Below are 19,711 nucleotides of genomic sequence, written 5' to 3' on the forward strand. Positions count from 1 at the left end.
TATCTTTAAAACTTTAAAATCAACTTGCGGGCAGCAGGCTGAGTGAGGTAGTCCTGGTCTGTAGTCTTGGAAATTGGAGGCAGGTAGATCAAACTTTCAAAGTTATCTCAATTCTGTAATGAGTTCCAGGCCTGCCCCAATCTTCATTAGTCCATTTGTGGTGGCAATAAAGACATATTCCACCACACTTTTTTTTTTCTGACAGGGGTGGAGGTGTATGTGTCGTGGGAGGGGAGGTGTGGGACCTTCTCTGCTGGCTTTCTGATACAGGACCTCAATGTGTAGCAAGGCTGCCCTGGAACTTTCAGGGAGCCTCTGGTCTCAGCTTACGATCGTTCTTGGAATTTAGGACTCCGCGGCTTGTGTTGAGAGAGTTTATAACATTCATCTTTGCCTGGTGTGATTTTAATATTTCTTTACTTGGATTGTAAGATGGCTCAGCAGGTGAAAGCATTTTCCACAAAGCCTGAGAACCTGAGTTCCATTCTGAGGACACGCATGGAAGAAGAGGACTCGTCCGAGCTGTCCTCTCACCGCTACATTGACACATGCACACATTAAGAAAACGAATACAAGAAAAAGTGTTGTTTTTTTCGTTTTTCTAATGATCAGCAGATTGGAGTTCCTCTTGTATTATTTGAATATTAAAAATTTGGGGATGCTTTCCATTAATCTTTATTTGAGCTTCTTTCTATCCTGACAAAACACTTCACAAGTTTTCCCTGTACAAATTGGTTTTCCAGTTTTTGCCTTCTTTTGTGTTGGTTTAAATTTTTGTTCTCTTGTTTAAGTCTCCTGTATGACTATACCTAATGTTAAGAACACTTCTTTCCAGGTTTTTCTGTCTATGTGAGTGGTTTTCAAATTGCTTATTGGAGACATGCTTTGGTTTGCACATATTAATAGTAGTTTGATAATAAAATACTTTGTTCTAAAAGTCTCAAAATTCTCAAAGTGAATATCAGAGAAGGTAGGGACTGTAAATGGGGGTTTCTCTGTCCTGCCCCATCCTGCTTTTAAATAAGCACTCAGAGGCTTAATATTAATTACAAAATGCTTAGCTCAACAGCTCAGGCTTATTACTAACTAGCTCTTACTTTTAAATTAGCTCATTTCTATTAATCTATGTTTTGCCACATGTCTTCTAGCTTCACCTATGCTCTAATACATGTTGTTCCTCCAACAGATGGCTGGCATATCTCTTGACTCCACCTTTCTTCTTCCCATCATTCTCAGTTTTGCTTTTCTACCTAATCTTATCCTGCCTGGCTATTGGTCAATCAGCTTCTTTGGTCACCAATCAGAGCATAATTTACACAGTATAGAGGAATATTCTACGGCATTTCTTCCATTTTGTCTAAATAAAGAGAAAGGTTTTAACTTTAAAACAGTAAAACTACATACAATAAAACAGCTGTCATATAAGAATTACAGTTACGATATCTAGTCTGTATTTGGCAAAGTATGTCTACAGCTACCCTGAGCGCACCTGATTTCATCTGTATTTGACAAAATTAAAGAATATATTTAATTATCTGTCCTATCTTAGTAAGTTTCAAATTTTATATCTAGTTTCTTATCATAAGTAAGAAAAACTATAATTATCATTATCTACTTTTCTACTCCATCAAAGACCTAAGAAGTAAACACTATTACCTAAGTAAATGGGAAGTGCAAGCAGATAACTTCCAAAAGGTGTGAGAAATGACAGAAGCAGCTGCCTGGACAGTCATTCAAGGTTCCTTTTGTAGCATTTGGGCATCCATCTTTGACCTACAGGCCTAGTATATCTGGACTTTCCTGTGGAGCAGGGAAATTTGAAGGACTGTTATACCTTGTCATGGCAAAGTTTAGCAGTTGCCTTTCTTTTACTTGCTGGTCCAGTTTGGACAGTAACATCAGCAATTGAAATAAGGGCAGTTTCTTTGCTCGCATGGCTAGCTTTTTCCATAAAGAAAATAAACTCCATAAGGAGTTTCTTTGATGGTGCCCATCATCTTCTCTGGAGTACATTGGTGAAGTCAGGAGCAGATGTGTCTCACTTTTTTGAAAATTCCAAGTTATGAAAACATTTTAAATGTCATATTCTGTACGTCTTTGAAATGTTTGAAGAATACCTATCTATCTGAAATATATCTTTGTATATCTAGAAAACATAAGTAACATAATCTTAAGTTTGGCTATTATAGATAATTAAATGTACTTTTGTAAATCTGTATTTCTTAATTATATATTACATTTTAATTGCGCATTTTAATTGTGCTATATAAACATAATACCTTGAACAAGAACAGAAATATACATACAGTATAACAAAATTAACTTTAAATTTGTATCAATAAGCTAAAATCCATACCAATGTAAAATACTTTTATATTAACAGTTGTTTTTTGGATTAAAGTAGATTCAATATATCCATTTATCCTATTTCTATATCACGGTAATGAGACAAACATTACAAAACAAATATAAAATTTTTTTTCATTTTTAATTTCATATATTCACAATTCCAAATATTGATCGTCTTCCTTTTTACCCTCAGAAAACGTATGGCAGCATGCATGGGTGTGACTGAAGCCAGAGTGCAGGTCAGTAAGCACAGAAAATCCATTTGGTAAGACAGTCAATTTAGAACTTACTTTATCTGTAGGTCCTGTTGGTTCTCTGAGTCAAATTGTGCTGCTTTTTTAAATTTGCCATATTTCAAAATGACTTTTTAAAGACACACTTTATCTGTAAAGTGTGTGTGTGTGTGTGTGTGTGTGTGTGTGTGTGTGTGTGCCCAAGGAAATCAGAAAGGGCATAAATGTCATTGAGCTGGAATTAGTTAATTATGAGCAGCCCAAATGGGTCATATGAACTAAACTTAAATCCTCTATAAGACCAGCAAGAATTATCCACTAGACCATCATTCTAGACCACTCAAAATGGCTTTTGATGTTTGTGGTCCTTGTGGGTAGAAAACAGAATAAGAAAGTCCTACCAATCAGGGATGGCTCTTTTCCAGAAGACACATAGCTTCGTAAGGAACAAAGAATGTACTAAGCTATTTTCACTACTTAAGTACATATGTACTACACATATATGTATCTTATGGCTAAATTATGAATGTGTGCATTTTAGCTTAGAAAATATGTACATACAAATTATAAGATAGTTATATTAATTGTATATCGTTATGTGGGATATACATACATACACTTTAAGACTAATATTCTTTTTTGTTTTGGTTTTGGTTTTTTGAGACAGTGTTTCTCTGTGTGGCCTTGGCTGTCCAGGAACTCCATCTGTAGACCAGGCTGACCTGGAACTCACAGAGATCTGCCTGCCTCTGCCTCCTGAGTGTAAGGATTAAAGGCATGTGCCACCACTGTACAGCAAGGCTAGTATTCTTTAGATACCATTATTCTGGGGAGTCATAATATGGTTGTGACAAATGAATTATTCAAATCAGTGTAGCTAGGGAATCTTTGACACTAATAAAAACTAACCATAAATTCTATCCTTACAGGGAGATTTAGTAATAATTTGTGGGCTGAACTCATATAACTAATGCAAATTTAGCTAAACAGAGACTTATGGAAACAGAAAATATCTTGTCAGAATACCTAATCCTGTATTTTTTTAGTTCTTTGAAAATTTTGTACATATTTTTATAATATTCATTCTCCCCAAACTCTTCCCCTATCCACCCAACTTTGTGTACCCACCTTTTATAATTCTTCTAGGCTGTACTGCCCAAATATTCTTAGATATTCACCCATATATACCCTAATGTTGAAAAACAGTTTCCTTGTGGTCATGGGCAGCCTCTGCCTCTTACCCTCTTCCCACCCTCTCTCCCAAAATAATATCTGAACCTTTGGAGGAAGGGTGAGGTATGTATGTTCTATTTAGGGATGAGAATTCTTCAATCTCTTATTTTCTATACCTTAGCTACTTGTAGTTCTCGGTGTTGATCACCATCTACTGAAAATAGAAGTTTCTCTAATGAGGGCTGAGAAATATACTAATTTATATATAGAACAATAAGCCATTGGGAGTCAGTTTAATACTATTCTGATTTAGCAGTGTAATAGTAATATGTTCTCCCCTAGGACCTATGATCTATCTAGCCACAGTTTCTTGGCCGTAATAATGGTGCCAAGTATGAGTTTCAAAGTGTGGAGTGCAACCACAATCCAATTGGAAAGTACTTAGTTACTATAACTAGGAAAGGACAAAGTTCATGTATCTTTATTAGTAGATAATATAATTCTTTAGATTCCTGCTGTTTTTTAAGTACTTCAGTTATGATCCTAATGGTTTACTGCATGAACCTGTTCCTTTTTCCCAATCACTGTAGAGATGGTTTTGGAAGAGGAGAGAACAATACAGGAGATATAGGAGGCTTTAAGCACTCAGAGGTTCTCCTCCTGCTTCCCAGAACATATTTCTCTGAAGATTATGGAGGAACCCTAGAGAGCCACCTTTGCTCAGGATCCAGATGCTCATAAGATTTGGCTGCCGCCAAATCTGTGTAACTGCATTTTGATTTCCTCAGTGCTTGTATTTTCAATAAAGAGGTGAATTCACAATTTATTTGTTTTGTGTGCCTTCTGATCTTGTTAAGATACATGTGTAAGTTATCAAAGAAATGTCATTTTTAATGGAATGGCAAGGTCTCTTTCCAGGAGGTAACCTCTAAGTTACAATCAGTAAGCCCTATATATTACAGGGACTTTCTAAGGTCCGTAGTAGAGTTGTGCTAACACACTATTTTTGTTTTGTTTTGTTTTGTTTTCATATTGTCCTCACCACGCTCTGACCACAGGTCTCCAAATTTACAAGAAAGACAAGACAGACCCTATTTAGAAATAGTGCTTTTTCCCAACTCAGATGATCCCTGCCCCGATACTCAGGATTTCATTCCAGCCCTGGACTCTGACAGGAACTTTTTAAGAGACTACCTACAGGGTTTGCAGGGCACAGGCAATGAAATGGTAACTAAGATCTTTCCAGTTATTTTTCCTATCCTCCCTTTCTGTGTGCAACTTTTGTGGCCATGAGTGGCATGGGCCAGCGGGTAATTCTATCATAGGTCTGACATTTTGCTGCCACCAACATTCTGTTATTAAACCCTTATCCCTCAGCAATTATGTTTACAATAAGAGCTGAATTCTCAATATATCTGTTTCAAAGGTACCAAGGGAAGGTAATTTAAATAGACAAGGCAGATGTGAATTTCATTGGTGCTGACAGTTCAGAAGACCTCCACTTGCTTTGCAAACTTTCCTTCTCCTCATTCTCCATCTGCTGCAGCTGCAGCTTCTTTAAACTCCTGCTACAACCTCCATATGATGGGAGGCTCCACATTTGGAAAGAAAGAAGGGAGATCACATGGCTGAGGACATTAAGCACAAGGTGTTTAGGACACTCAGATAACAAAAGCACACCATCTCTGAGCAACAGGAGTAGCTATAGAACCTCTCTTCCATTCAGCAATACTGAGCAGCTTTCCTTTGAGGAGTTCTCTGAAGTGTTTCCCTGTTAGATACTGACCGTGCAGTCCTACCCCACTCACATCTACAACAAGGCTGCACTAATCGGTGACACTCTGATTGTACACTGGAGGAGGTCTTGGGTACTGTCTGGGTAATGAGGAACCTGTGGTGTTCTGTCACTCCTAAGTCATGACTACGCATTTCCCCAGGTTGTCACATGTTGTCTTCCTGTAGTGTCTGCCTTAGCCTAGGTTACAGTGTTTCTATTTCATGTTGAAATGGCATGTAATTAGACTTAAATACTCACTCCTAATTGTCATGCATGGGACACATTCCTATTCATATGACACCCTGCAGTCTTCAAAAAAAATTGTCAAGCAGAGCTGAACAAGGACATCACCAATACTGTTGCTAAGATATAAGGACACCTCACAGGGTCTCAGCCCTATACAGGAACTACAGGGGACTGAAGAATGCTTGAGAGGAGGAGAGTCAGTCTTTACCATGGATGAGCTCCCTTTGTGTGTGTGTGTGTGTGTGTGTGTGTGTGTGTGTGTGTGTGCTTGAAATTATCAAAATGAGGCCATAATTTTGAAAGGGAGTGAGATGTGGGGAACACATAGGAAGGGTTAAAGGGAGGAAAGGAAAGAGAGCACAATGTAATTCTAATTGAATTTTTTAAATGAAATCTTTTTCTGAAAAGAAAGTTGTCATGCACTGATACAGACAATGGTGCCCATTCACAGGGAAAGTAGTGGCAAAAATCATAAGAGCTGAACACAGTGGCCGAGGTCCGTAACTGCATCACATGAGAAGTAGATATAGGACTGGAGGGATAGCTCATCCATTAAAGGCTAGACAATATATATATATATATATATATATATATATATATATATATGAGAAGTAGAGAAGTAGATGTATGTAAATCAGAATTTCATGGTCATCCTTGGCTTCACAGCAAGTTGAAGTATATCCTGCACTATATAAGGCCTCCATCTCAATTTTTAAAAGTGGGGCTGGGAGATGGCTCAGTAGTAAAAGTGGCTGCTAAGGAATCATGACCCCCCAACATATATGTAAAAGCCAAGCACAGTAGCTGACATTTAAACCTGGTTTCTGCAAAAAAGGTAGAAACAGAGGGCTTGCTGGCCAGCTAATCTAGCTGTAACTGAGGGCCCAATGTTTAGTACTGTGAAATACTCCCTTTATACACTGTAAAGATTTGTCACTCAAACTGGTTTAATAAAATGCTGATTGACTGTTAGCCAGACAAAATTATAGGTGGGACAGCCAAACTGAGGATATTGGGAGGAAGAAAGGTGAAGTCATAAACATGCCAGCCAGCTGCAGAGGAAAATAGGACATGTAGTAAATGAGGTAACAAGCTATGAGCCACATGGCAAAGCATAGATAAGAAATATGGGCCAATTTAAATATGAGTTAGACAGTAACAAGCCTGAGCTATTGGCTGAGCAATTATAAATTTAAGAATCGAAGTTAATTATTTGGGAAACAGCTGCTGGTTATTCAGGAGCTAGTAGATGGGACAGAAACTACTGCCTACAGTTTAGAGACAGATACTATTCCAGAAAACAAGAGGGGTGGTGGCTAGACAGATGGTTCAGCAGTTAGGAGTGCATGATGCTCTTATAGATGACCCAAGCTTGACTCCCAGGTAGCTCACAAGGGCATAACTCAAGCTCCATGGGGTCTGACAACCCCTTCTGGATTTTACAGGCATCCATACACATGTGTGCACAAACCACACTCAAGTAGGCACTTGCATGTACGGACACACACGCGTGCGCACGCGCACGCACACATACACACACACACACAGTGATAAAAATAAATTTAAAAATAAATAAAATTTAAAATAATGTGAAAAGTGATAGAAGAGGGTACTCAGTGTTGAGCTCTGCCCACCAGTTGTGAACACATGGGTTCACACCTTGAATGTGCATGTGTAGGCATATGCACAAACTATTCATAAATAAAATGAATTTTTTAAGTAAAAGAGAGAAACCAGCCAGCAGCCAGTTATTGGGATTGTTATACAAAGATGTTAATACTTCTACTCTAAATGTGCTCAAAAAGCTAACGGTGATTATAATATAAAGAAAGGAATTACAGGAAACCAAGAAAAAAATGTTTGCAAAGAATATCAAACTGCTTTTCCAAGTAACAAATACAAATTCTACAAATAAAAAAATAACACAAGGGCTAGTGACTCTATGTAAAAGGCAGAAGCTGCGGGTGTCCCTCTCTTGGCGCCCAGAATGCACTGGCTGGGCACTGTTGAGCTGCACGGTTGATTGTGGGAATCCACCCATACTTGTTGGGTGCCAATTAAAGGTGAGGCTTAAATGAGTTCGCCAAACAAGATAAAGATAAATAGGCGTTTTATTGGGGAAGAACTTACACAGATAAGAGTAAATAACTGCCACGGTCTTCCTGCTCCAAAAGGTGCAGTCTCTGCCTTGCTGATGCTCCCCAAAATCCAAGAGAGCATATGCTAGCAGCTACTCTACCTTAAAGCAATCATGTCCGCAACTGAAACCACGCCCAAAGGATGTGGCCACTTCTTCAAGTTCACTGGCAAGGCAAGATGCCAAGACAGCTCTGCAGATAAAAGAGCTTGCCACCAATCCTGATATCCTGATTTCTATACCCAGAACCCACATGATGGGAGGAGAGAACTAAGATGTCCTGTGATATCCATGTATTCAGCATGGCATTCACTGACCCCACCTCCTCAGCAATCAATGAGTGAATAAAAAGATATATTCTAACAGCATTATATATAAGATAAATAAAAATAACATAATTGAATAAAGACATTTATGTATAGTTTGTGCACATATTTACTGGAGGGAGGACCTAGAATGTGTCTGTAAGCAAAATGAGAAGCAGGTAATGTTGAAGATGGATGGGTTCATTGAGTCTGAGGAATGGAAAAGAATACTATTGAAAGTATTGAAAGCTGTGGAGTTGGGAGGGTTGGGAGACAGGGATAATCTGGGAATAGATGAAGGAGATGAAACTTGATCAGAATATATTGTATGGAAAAAAGTATTTTCAACAACAACAAAAATAGTTGTCAGAAAGGAAAAAAATGTAAGAGATCGTGAGATAGCTTCATGGGTTAAAGTGCTTGCTGCTAATCTTGACATCCTTAGTTTGGTTCCCAGGGTCTACACAGTAAGAAAGAACTGATTCACACAAGTGACACTTGATTTCCATACATGTGCCATGCCACATACACACACACACACACACACACACACACACACAGAGAGAGAGAGAGAGAGAGAGAGAGAGAGAGAGAGAGAGATAGTTCAGGGCACCGTGAATCATGATCACACCCAAGTAATTGCCTGAGAATTACAAGGGACAGAGAAAGGGGAAGAAAGAACATTTAAAGAAATAATGGCAAAATAACTAAGTCTACAAAGTTTAGTACTACACTAGCCGACAAGAAAGCCTAACCCCGCCGGAGCACAGTAAACTTGTTATTTACACTGAGACTCACCTGTTCTTGACAACAGCAAGAGAAAAGTAGCATCACATGCAATAGTATATCAATATAATGAATAGCACCCCCAGAAAACATGAAGTCCAAAAACATTTAAAACCCTGTCAATGGAAAATTCCACATCTGATTTAAAACTTATTCAAAAAAGTATCAGGGGATGGTGGTAGCTACGTTATTATCCCATGAACTGGGAGGTAGAAGATGATCACAACAAGGTTATCCTTTGGTTATAGGGAATTCTGGGACTACTGACATTAAATGAAATGCTGTGTCAAAAAAAAAAAAAGGGCCGGACAGTTGTGGCTCACACCTGTAATCCCAGCACTTGGGAGGCAAAGATAGGCAGATCTCTGTGAGTTCTAGACCAGCCTGGTCTACAAAGTGAGTTCCAGGACAGGCTGCAAAGCTACAGAGAAACCTTGTGTCTCCGGAAAAAAAAATTAAAAAACCCCACCTGGAATATGAATATGCAGTGAACTCTGGGCAGTCCTAAACCAATGTAGATTTCATTATATAATTTTCCATAATATTAATAAAAATAGGACATCTAGCCAGGAGGTGGTGGCGCATGCTTTTAACCCCAGCATTTGGGACACAGAGGCAGGTGGATCTCTGTGAATTTGAGGCCAACCTGATCTACAGAGCTAATTCCAGAACAGGCTCTAAAAGCTACAAAGAAACTCTGTCTCGAAAACAAAATTAAAGAGAAAAAAATAGAGCATCCTAAATCAAAGGACATTTATTATGATCAAGAGTGAGGAGTACCTTGGCAGATTCAATGGCAGGTGAGGTTGACCAAGGCAGGGGACAAACATGACAGGCAGACAGAGCTTAGTGAGAAGTTTTATTAGAAAAGGGGGGGAGAGGAAAGAAAGAGAAAAGAGGTAAAGAGACACAGAAATGAGAGAGGACAGAAGAGAAGAGGGAAACAGGAAAGTCCTATCTGCCCCAGGGGAACAGTGGGAAAGAGAAAGGAAAGAAATGAGCAGAAAAGAGAGGGGAAAAGGAGCGGGCAAGAGAGAGCAGAAAGACAGTTTAAGTGGGCAAGGATATTTCTTTGCACCTGCATACAGACTACAAAACCATGGAACCCTGGGTAGACCAGGATACTACCTGAGTGCATTCTGCCAGGTGACAGGGGCAGGCCAGCGTAATGCCCGAATCCTTACAGAACTCACTGTAATAAAGCCTAATAGGTAAACTGTACATACAAGCAGTAATATATCCATTTTTTCAAGCATGCATAGCATATTCTCCAGGTAAATTACATAATGTAACAAAATCACATTAGCAAATTTTAAAAATTAAATCAGGCCCCTTATTTACCTCTTTACTGTAAATAGCAATATCATAATTGGGGGAAAGAAATGTTTGTCTTTTCTTTTTTTAGACAGAGTGTCATTTTCTATTTTTAGATAGTGTCATGTGTCCCTCACTGAACACAAACTCACTTTGTACACTAGGATGACTCTAGCATTACAGCGTCTACCTCCTCAGCTGCTAGCATTACAGGACTGGCACACATGACTTTATGCAGCTCATAGGGATCGTGTGCCTTTAAGCATGCTAGGTAAGGACAATGCCAACTGAGCTACAACCCAGACCAGAAATGTATGTCTTTACTGTTTTGATCAGACTAGGAAGAAACAATTCTTATGTTCTTGATACTTTGACAAGAGCAATGTCAGTATTTAAAGAGGGAAGAAAACCCAGGAAAGATAAGTGGTAGGCTTAGTTGTGAGGCGGTTACCAGAACTGTGAGGTAAGTCTTATCCTGGAAGAATTCTAGCACCAGGTCTCCAGAATATTCCCACCCCAAAATAGGAACTGCCTGGACACATGCTAATACTTTAGAGCCCCTTCTATTTTAAGAGTGACCAGAACATGTTGAAAATAGTTGGCTGGCTTGGAACCAGTCTGACCACATGCCAGCGAAGGGGCTGTTTGACTGACAGGTCTGGGATGGAGACCAGGGCATAAAGGCCTGTTCTTCACATTTAGATCTTTCAGAGAAGACATTAGAAGTGTGTGTGTGTGTGTGTGTGTGTGTGTGTGTGTGTGTGTGTGTGTGTGTGTTTTCAAGAGAAAGGTAAGGAACCACAGAATGACAATTCTGACAGCTTTTTCCAATACTTAGCAGTACTGCTAAGCTCCACCTCAGTCAGGCTGGTGAAGTTGAGCCCTGTCATCTGTGTGCTGAGTGGTCAGCAAGCCCTGCAACTCTGCCAGAGCTCCTGGAAAGGCAGAGCATAGAAGCACGACAGGCTCGAACTTAGATACTGTCCTATTGCTTGAAGAGACACCACCATAATTACAACTTACAAAAGAAAATATTTAACTGGCGGCTTGCTTACAGTTTCAGAGAGTGACTCCATGACCAAGATGACAGGAAGCAAGAGAGCAGCTAGGCAGTCATGACACTTGGAACAGAAGCTGACAGCTCACATCTGGATCAACAAGCACTCAGAAGGGGGTGGGTGGATTAAGTGAGACTGTTTGGGCATTTAAAACCTCAAAGCCCACCTCCAACACGTCTCTTCCATCAAGGCCACACATCCTCTAATAAGGCTTAGCCCCCAATCCTTTCTAAATAGTCCCACCAAATGGAGACCAAGCCTAACAATATATAAGCCTATAGGGGCCATTCTCATTCAAACCACCACAAGATTTAACTTCACTTTCTGTGGAAATCCAAAGGAAGAGGCCTCCTAGATAATCACATTATTTATTTTCTCTGCCAACTACCAAGGACCTAATGTGAAACACTAGACCAAGAGGTAATTCTCTAAATATTTCCCCAAGGCTTCCAGAGTTACTGGTGGGTCTTTTCTTATTTCCTGCAGATTGATTCCCATAGCTGACCGCCACTCCTTCCCTAGGAAGAAAATTCACCAAGGCCAGAGGACTCAGCTAAGATGCTGCTTAAAGGACCATTTCTGTTATCTCTACTTTCCCAAGGACTGCTCCCTCCCTGAAAACACATCTTGCTCACTGAGGCATCAAACTGGTCTTATTTGAGCACCTCAGGCCTCAACCCATAGCAACAGGTGATGGGTACGAAGCCAGGATAGTACATCTACAACAGGATACATAGTAATGAGGAGTAGGCTGGAAGAATTCTGTTCCAGGTCAAGGGTCACAGTTCTACTCGGTAACGGAACTACCAGAGGTTCCAGGTCAGTCTATAGCTATAGCGCTAAAATGGACAGCATCCAAGGTATCGAGTGTTCACAAGATCAACTGCTTGTTCAGTCTGGGAGTTGATGAGGATGAGGGAATAGGAGGGAATGGTCAGTAAGTGGTTGGGGATGATGATTTAACAAGCTCCAGGACAGTAACGTTCCGGAGAGATGGTTGGATAAGCCGCCATCGCCGCACACTTCCTGCTTCATTGTGATTTGACACCTATACGGGGCCCGGGCACCAGTGCCTCATCTTTTTGTTTCCCTCCTTTCAGTTAACAAAGTTTTGCCAATTGGAGAGGAAAGCAAAAAGGAAGAGAGTGGACATGGTGAGCCAGGATGGGGAGCCACAGCAACACAAGGAGAAAGTGAAAAGGAACTGAGTGATGACATGAACAAGGAAGGTGGTGGAGCAGCCGTAGAAGGCCATAACAGTGAGCAGCAACCAAATGAGCTGATCCCTCGGGTCATGGAGGACGAGAGAGTGCAGTCTGTGCCAAGACAAGTGCCGCGACGTCGCCTACGCCACAGATTCACTCAGTGGCAGCTTGAGGAACTGGAGCGCATTTTCCAGACCAATCGCTTCCTCAGCATAGAAGCAAGGTGAGGATTTTGCCTGGCTCGATGCCCGGCTTTGATGTCCTATTTGAGGGGAGCGCGCGCTGGTCCATAGTAACGGTTGCCTTTCTTCCTGGTTCCCCACATGCCCTCATTTTTTAAAATTACATATTATTTATTTAACTTCATTTATTTGGTGTGTGTGTGTGTGTGTGTGTGTGTGTGTGTGTGTGTGTGTGTGTGTGTGTGTGTACCTATGTACCATTTGGCCCATGAGGAGGCTAGAGAACACTTGCAGGAGTAAGTTACATGATCCATCATATTGGTCTGGGACATCAAACTCAGGTCATGAGGCTTTCAAGCAAGCACAGTTTCCCACGTTGCCATCTTCTCAGCCCCCATAAACACTTGCCTCTTGAAATAATAGTCACCTGGAAAATTCAGGCTGGTAGACCTTGTGTCCTGCACTACGATTCTGGGATAGAGTAATGAAAAATGGAAATGAAGGAGTTTTCGTATAATATGCAAATAAATCAAATGAAAGACTTCAGGTAATGTCTGCTATATTAGTAAGATCCTCTTAATAGAGGTGTGTGAGGCTGAGGTATGGTTGGGATAGTACAGGGTGACATCCTGCTCTTGTTAAAAGTTTTGATAAACCTGTATTTTTCTTTTAATTTTTATCATTATAAACTCATTGTAACATTTCTCTCCTTAAACCAAGGTCTTATAATGAATCACTTCCTGGCTTGGAACTCACATTTCAGCCATGAGAGCTGACTGGCCTCAAACCCATCTCTGTTTCCCAAGCGCTGGGACTAAATATGCTGCCAAGCCTGGACCCCAACTTTCTCCTACTATTTTTGACCTCCATTTTTTGCCACAGTAAAGAGTCCATAAAAACAATACTTACTATTGAGCTGAGATCTAAGGCATGGTCCAGCTTCTCTGGGTTTCTCTTTCTGTTTATTCTTGTTTTCTGATGGGTGATCTTACTCTGTATTCCAGGCTGGCCTGCAACTTACAAAGACCCATTACCTGAGTCTCCCTCATCCTTGGAATTCAGGAAGGGACTGCCAAGATTGTTGAGGTTTTTTTTTTTTTTTTTTTTTTTTTTTTTACTTTGGTGTGTGTGTGTGTGTGTGTGTGTGTGTGTGTGTGTTCCTTTTCTGTTTGTTGTACTTTGGCTTTGAATACTTTATTTCCAAGGGCTAGTGAGATGTTCAGTGGTAAAAGCACTTGCTGTCAAGCTAGAGAACCTGAGTTCCATCCTCAGAATCCACATCAATGGTGGAAGAAGTAAACTAACTTCCATCAGGTGTCCTCTAACATGCACATGTTCACCACAGTAGTAGAGCACGCGCACTCGTACACACACACACACACACACACCAAATAATTATAAAAATGTAATATTCAATTATCCCCAATGATCAGCACATCGGATGTCCGTGCACATTAACTGAATATTAGAAATCCCCTTGTGCCCTTTATTTATCCATCTTCTTTTGAGTTTATCCTTCTGCCTGACAAACAGCTTCACACAGAGTTTTGTATGGACATTTGCTTCATAGCTTTTTTTGTTTTGTTTTCTTTTGTTGTTAGAGGTAAAGTCTCCACACCCAGTGTTAGGAGTATTTCTTTTGAGGCTGTTGGCACCTTTGTTGGTGCTTTTAAAATTGCTTTTTGGGGACGTCCTTGGGTTTTCGTGTCTGGTACATTAATAATAAAATAAAAGTGTTTGTAGAACTTGTTTAAAGCTTCAAAGCCTACACAGAAGGTGGGTGATGAGACAACATTTTAAAGCAAATATAAAATGTCCTTCACATTATTTCAACTATAATGCCAAATATTGAATATCTTCCATTTTTACCCTCAGAAAACAACTCGCTAGATGGATGGGTGTGAATGAAGCCAGAGTAAAGGTAAGTAAACTGAAGAAAGCCATTTGACAGGACAGCCATTGTAGAACTTGCTTTTATCTTATCCATGAAATTATTTTGTTGTTGACGTAACACTGTTTCAAAATGATCTTAATGTTTATTTTTAAAATTTTATTATGTGTGTGTTTGTACATATACAACATGTATTCAAGTACCTAAAGAATCCAGAAGATGCTGTAAATCCCCTAGAGCTGCAGTTACAAGTGGTTGTGATCCACCCACAATAGGTGCTGGGAACCAAACTCTGGTATTTGCCAGAGCTGAGAATCTCTGCATCACTCTCAGAATTACTTTTGAGTTTTGTGGTCTTTGTGAGTAGAAATGGAATAAGGAAGCCTCCCTACAGAAAGAGCACATTTCAAAATGGAACATAAGTTCCAAAAGAAATAAAGAATAGCACTGAACTACTTTTTCACCATAGACACATAATAGGTTCCCCATAAATATATCCTATCGATAAATTACACACATACCCATTTTAACTTAGAAACTAGGTATGTATACATATATAGTTATGTGAATAACATAGTTAAATAAATATATAGTACATATATAACTATATGCAACTCCTTGTAATGCTGACATCCTTTAGGCAGGGTTTCTCTCTGGAGTCATACTGGGTTTGTGATGTATAAATTATTCAAATTAGTGTAGCTAGTGGCTCCATGATCCTGAACTATTTGAAATACTGAAAACAAAGAGTAAATTCTACCCTTACAGGAGCAATTTGTGTGAGGTGATAGTTCACAGGCAGAACCCAGCAGCACTCATAAAGCTGAAGTAAACGGTTGTGCGTCTGCCTGAAAACGCTGCTAACTTCCTCCAGTGTGCACTGCAGTAGAGACAGGGAAAGGCCTGCAACGTTTGGACATTTGTCCAGGGACTAATTCTGCAGTGCTGGGGTGGGAACCAGGGTCTCCCACATTCTAGGCCAGCTCTGCATCCTGCTCCAGCCCCTCAGCTCCTCACAGAATTTCAGACCTGGTACAGTAGGTTCTTCCATGAAATCTAAATGATCACTGATATGTAAGGTTACATGATATGCTTTTTAATTGTGGTTCTAGAAGTTTACTACGCTGAACCAATTCCTTTTTCCCAATTACTGTAGAGATGGTTTCAGAAGAGGAGAGAACAATACAGAAGATATAAGAGGCTGTAAGCACTCTGAGGTTCTCCTACTGCTTCCTAGGACATCTTTCTCTGAAGCCTGTGGAGGGACCCTAGGGAGCTACTCTCACCCAAGTGCAACCAACAATATGTTATTTCTTATCTTCTAAGCACTTATATTTCAATAAAGATTATTAGTTTCAATAAGTTCAGTTCATGTGATTTCTGGTTTAGTAAAATATGTATGTAAGCTATCAAGGAAATTTCCTTTAATTAGAATAACAAGGCCTCCTTGCATGAGATGAAATTGCTGTTCTACCTTAGACAGGCCTTTTCTATCACAAGAGAGTTTCAAATTGCATAGTAGGCTTTCACTGACCCACACATTCTTTTTTGTTCACCTAGTATGCCAAGCTCACCCATTCTCTTACCATTTAGAACTAAAATATACCAGAGAGGCAAGGCAAGGCCCTAGGGAGAGACAGTGATTATCCAGATAGAGCTGATTGTGGCCATACTCAGAATTTTATTTCAACCCCGATTTCTGAGAAGTTCCCTTATTGGCACCCATAGAACTCTTGGGAAGCAGAACTGTGCCTTTTCATTTGGGCTGCTTCACAAACTCTTCCATCCCTTTCCACGGCACATGCAGGACACTTCAGCCACTCTGCCAGATGTCTTGCTACTTCAAAGGGAAGAGAAGAAGCCATCCCTTCCAGGCCATAATGAGGCTTCTCTCTATTTATTGTCCCCAAACCAAACCCAGTAGGCAAATTTTCCCTCTTCCCCAGATCACAAGCTGACTAATACTTAAGATATCTTCTCAAAGTATACATTTCTTGTGATTTCAGAATGAGACTTAAAATCTTTGTTTTTATAATATTATAACTTCTTAAATAGTTCGTGGTAAAAGAGATAACCCTTAAAAATGCAAGAAACACTATATCAACCTTGTCTCTGGAATCTTCCAGAGCCACAGATGATGTGGAAAGACACTGAGAAGAAACAGGGTATCTGGACCCCCAAAGCTCATATTCCCAATGACTTCATTACTGATGCAGAAGTTGACACTCCCTCCACCCTGTGCAGGGCTGGAATTCCTCAGTAGCTGCTCAGTCAGACTTAGACCCCAGCTGCTTGTACTCTGCCCCTCCCTTCCTATCCTGAAAACACAGACTGATGCTCCCAAGAGAGGTAATCCTTCACTTAAGTGAGCAGAGAGAGGGTTGAGGTGACATCCTTCACTTAAGTGAGCAGAGAGAGGGTTGAGGTGACATCCTTCACTTAAGTGAGCAGAGAGAGGGTTGAGGTGACATCCTTCACTTAAGTGAGCAGAGAGAGGGTTGAGGTGACATCCTTCACTTAAGTGAGCAGAGAGAGGGTTGAGGTGACATCCTTCACTTAAGTGAGCAGAGAGAGGGTTGAGGTGACATCCTTCACTTAAGTGAGCAGAGAGAGGGTTGAGGTGACATCCTTCACTTAAGTGAGCAGAGAGAGGGTTGAGGTGACATCTGTTCTCGAGACTTAGGACACACAGCTAACACATAGGCAGCCTGCAGAATGCCTCCATTTCAAACGTGACTTTTCTCATCCAAATATACCAAGACAGCACTCTCGAACTGACCCTATTGTCAAGGACACAGCTGAGCCAGCCCTGAGCATATGAGAGCAGCAGAGCTGCCACGTGGTGGCATAGGTGAGGGAAAGATGAGTTCCCGTCTCCACGCTTTGCTATGACAGAGAGTTGGACCCAGGGTCATGAGAGGGAGAGAACTAGTCCTGCCCCTACCAGCTGAAGCACACAGGACAGGACAGCAGGCCTTGTGCCTCACCTGGGCAGTACAGCAGAGCTGACTCTGTTGTCAGATGCGATGTGCGCATGAACCAGCCCTGAGGGCATGAGAGCAGGACCACTGATTTCCCTCACCCGATATGCCTCCTACAGCTATCACTAGAGAGGGCCCTGCACCTTGCCTGGGCAAAACAGTAGAGCTGGCCCTGGTGGTGTGAGTGTGGATCTGAGGCCCAGAGAGCAGGAGAACAGGTCCTGCTCCTTTCTGCAGGCTGCACTGGGTGAGCTAGCCTGGGCAATGCTGGAGACCTTGCCCAGGTAGGGACAATGAGGGACAGCTGGTGGGTTGACCAATCCAGCTACCACCCAGGCCCAGAAGCAGGGCTATGAGTTGGCCCACCACAACATCCACCTATTTATGATCTGTTGGAGCATTTGAAGGGGCGGGACCTGCAGATCCAAAGCTATATGTTCTTCAGGACACAGGGCAACAAGATATCCAAGAGGAGCCCCAGTGAAAGCCCATTATCAGTGCTGTAGCAGAATTCAGAGGCCTGGGACCAGACCGATGACTCATTGCAATAAAAACAAGTAAAGATGAATGGACTAAAGGGTAAACTGTATGACTCAACAGGCCACACTATAGTTTCCACAACAAGATTTTTCTCCTCTTTTGGATTATTTTGTTCTGTTTTTGTTTTTTCTTTTAAATCGGGTTTTGCTTTGAGGGGAGGTTGCAAAGGTGGATTTAAGGAGATGGGGAGATAAGTAGGATCGGAATGCATGATGTGAAATCCACAAAGAATCAATAAAAGTAAAAAAGAATCAGAAATCAACTCACTTACACACTCCAAGCGCACGGCAGCTCACAATCATCTTTAACTCTAGTCCCAGGAGACCTATCACCCTCTTTTAGAATGTGCATATATGCTTGCACATGGTACACAGACATCCATGCAGAGAAAACCCCCATACATATAAAATAAAAGTATTTTAAAAGAAAAATATAGAAAACAAATATACAAACAAGTAAAATCCAAAGAAACGTTCCATAACCTTGACATCAGACAAACTTAAATTCTAGGCTAAAGACTGCGGTGAGTCAACGATCACTTCAAAATCATATAAACTGAGATCAACATGGGGAGATGGTATCTTATTTCCAAATAACATTATTGGTTTTCCTTTATGGTGATGTGTGTGTTACATTATTGGTTTTCCTTTATGGTGATGTGTGTGTTGGTGGGGTGTGCATGTGTGTTTGTGTGTGTGGAAGCCAGATGTCTATGCCAGGTATCATTCTCAATTGTTCTCTACCTCTTTGTTCTGGGGTAGGGGGTTTAGATCAGGTTTCTCTGTGTAACAGCCCTGGCTATCCTGGAACTCACTCTGTAGACCAGGCTGGACTCAAACTCACAAAGATCCTGCCTCTAACTCCAAAGTGCTGGAATTAAAGGTGTGGGCCACCACCTCCCCATTCTCTGCCTTATTTTTTGAGACAAAGTATCTCACTGAAGCTGGATTCACCCCCTCTGCCCAGTTCACTCAGTTTTCCCTGGGGTCTTTGTATCTCCATCCACACCTAACTCCATCAGAACTGTGTTTAGAGATGACTACTGCAACTCTATTGTCTTACCTTTTTACAGGAAGGTGAGAAAAAATAATCACAATCCAATGGCAGGCATATGTTAAAAAGTTCAACCAAGTGTTAGGATGTGAAATCAGATTACAAAACCAGGCCAGAGAATGGTGGTGCACCCCCAATACCAGGCATGAGAAACCCCAACTGAAGTTGTTGACCAGGGCAGCTGGAGAGAGTGACAAACTCTGAAAATCATCTGGCTATTGCTCTTGCTTTTAGTGGCCTCCCAGAACTGACAGTTAGTCCCTATTGCTGGAGACTTGACATGCTCACTCAAAGGACTTGGAGGGATCCAGCTGTATATGACCTGGAAGCCTCCTCCAGCCCAGAACTAGATTTCATAGTGTCAGAAGGTGCTACGAAAGCTCCATAGGGTTGCAATCAATAGTCCTATCCAGCTAGATCTCCTATGTACACTGTAACAACAAGCAGTAAAATACACTTTTTTTTTTCAAATATACTAGGA

The 19,711-nt window shown here is 40.9% G+C and overlaps 1 protein-coding gene across 1 annotated transcript; it reads left to right on the forward strand.

Annotated features, from left to right (window-relative positions):
• The first annotated feature begins 12,222 nt into the window (after positions 1 to 12,222).
• LOC127217450 (rhox homeobox family member 2) lies at positions 12,223 to 16,018 on the forward strand. Its single transcript, XM_051178452.1, has 4 exons — positions 12,223 to 12,238; positions 12,479 to 12,806; positions 14,641 to 14,686; positions 15,813 to 16,018. Exons 1-4 carry the CDS (start codon positions 12,223 to 12,225, stop codon positions 15,861 to 15,863), a joined length of 441 nt encoding a protein of 146 aa, XP_051034409.1. The 3' UTR covers positions 15,864 to 16,018.
• The last annotated feature ends 3,693 nt before the right edge of the window (positions 16,019 to 19,711 follow it).

Source organism: Phodopus roborovskii, unplaced genomic scaffold (genome assembly GCF_943737965.1).
Source record: "Phodopus roborovskii unplaced genomic scaffold, PHOROB, whole genome shotgun sequence".
Lineage (NCBI taxonomy): Eukaryota > Metazoa > Chordata > Mammalia > Rodentia > Cricetidae > Phodopus > Phodopus roborovskii.

What these genes read in the sequence shown, in the direction of transcription:
- LOC127217450 (XM_051178452.1), top strand. An exon ending in TTCCTCAGCATAGAAGCAAG is followed by an intron (nt 12,807 to 14,640) that starts GTGAGGATTTTG and finishes TTTTACCCTCAG; the next exon opens with AAAACAACTCGCTAGATGGA. An exon ending in TGAATGAAGCCAGAGTAAAG is followed by an intron (nt 14,687 to 15,812) that starts GTAAGTAAACTG and finishes CAATTACTGTAG; the next exon opens with AGATGGTTTCAGAAGAGGAG.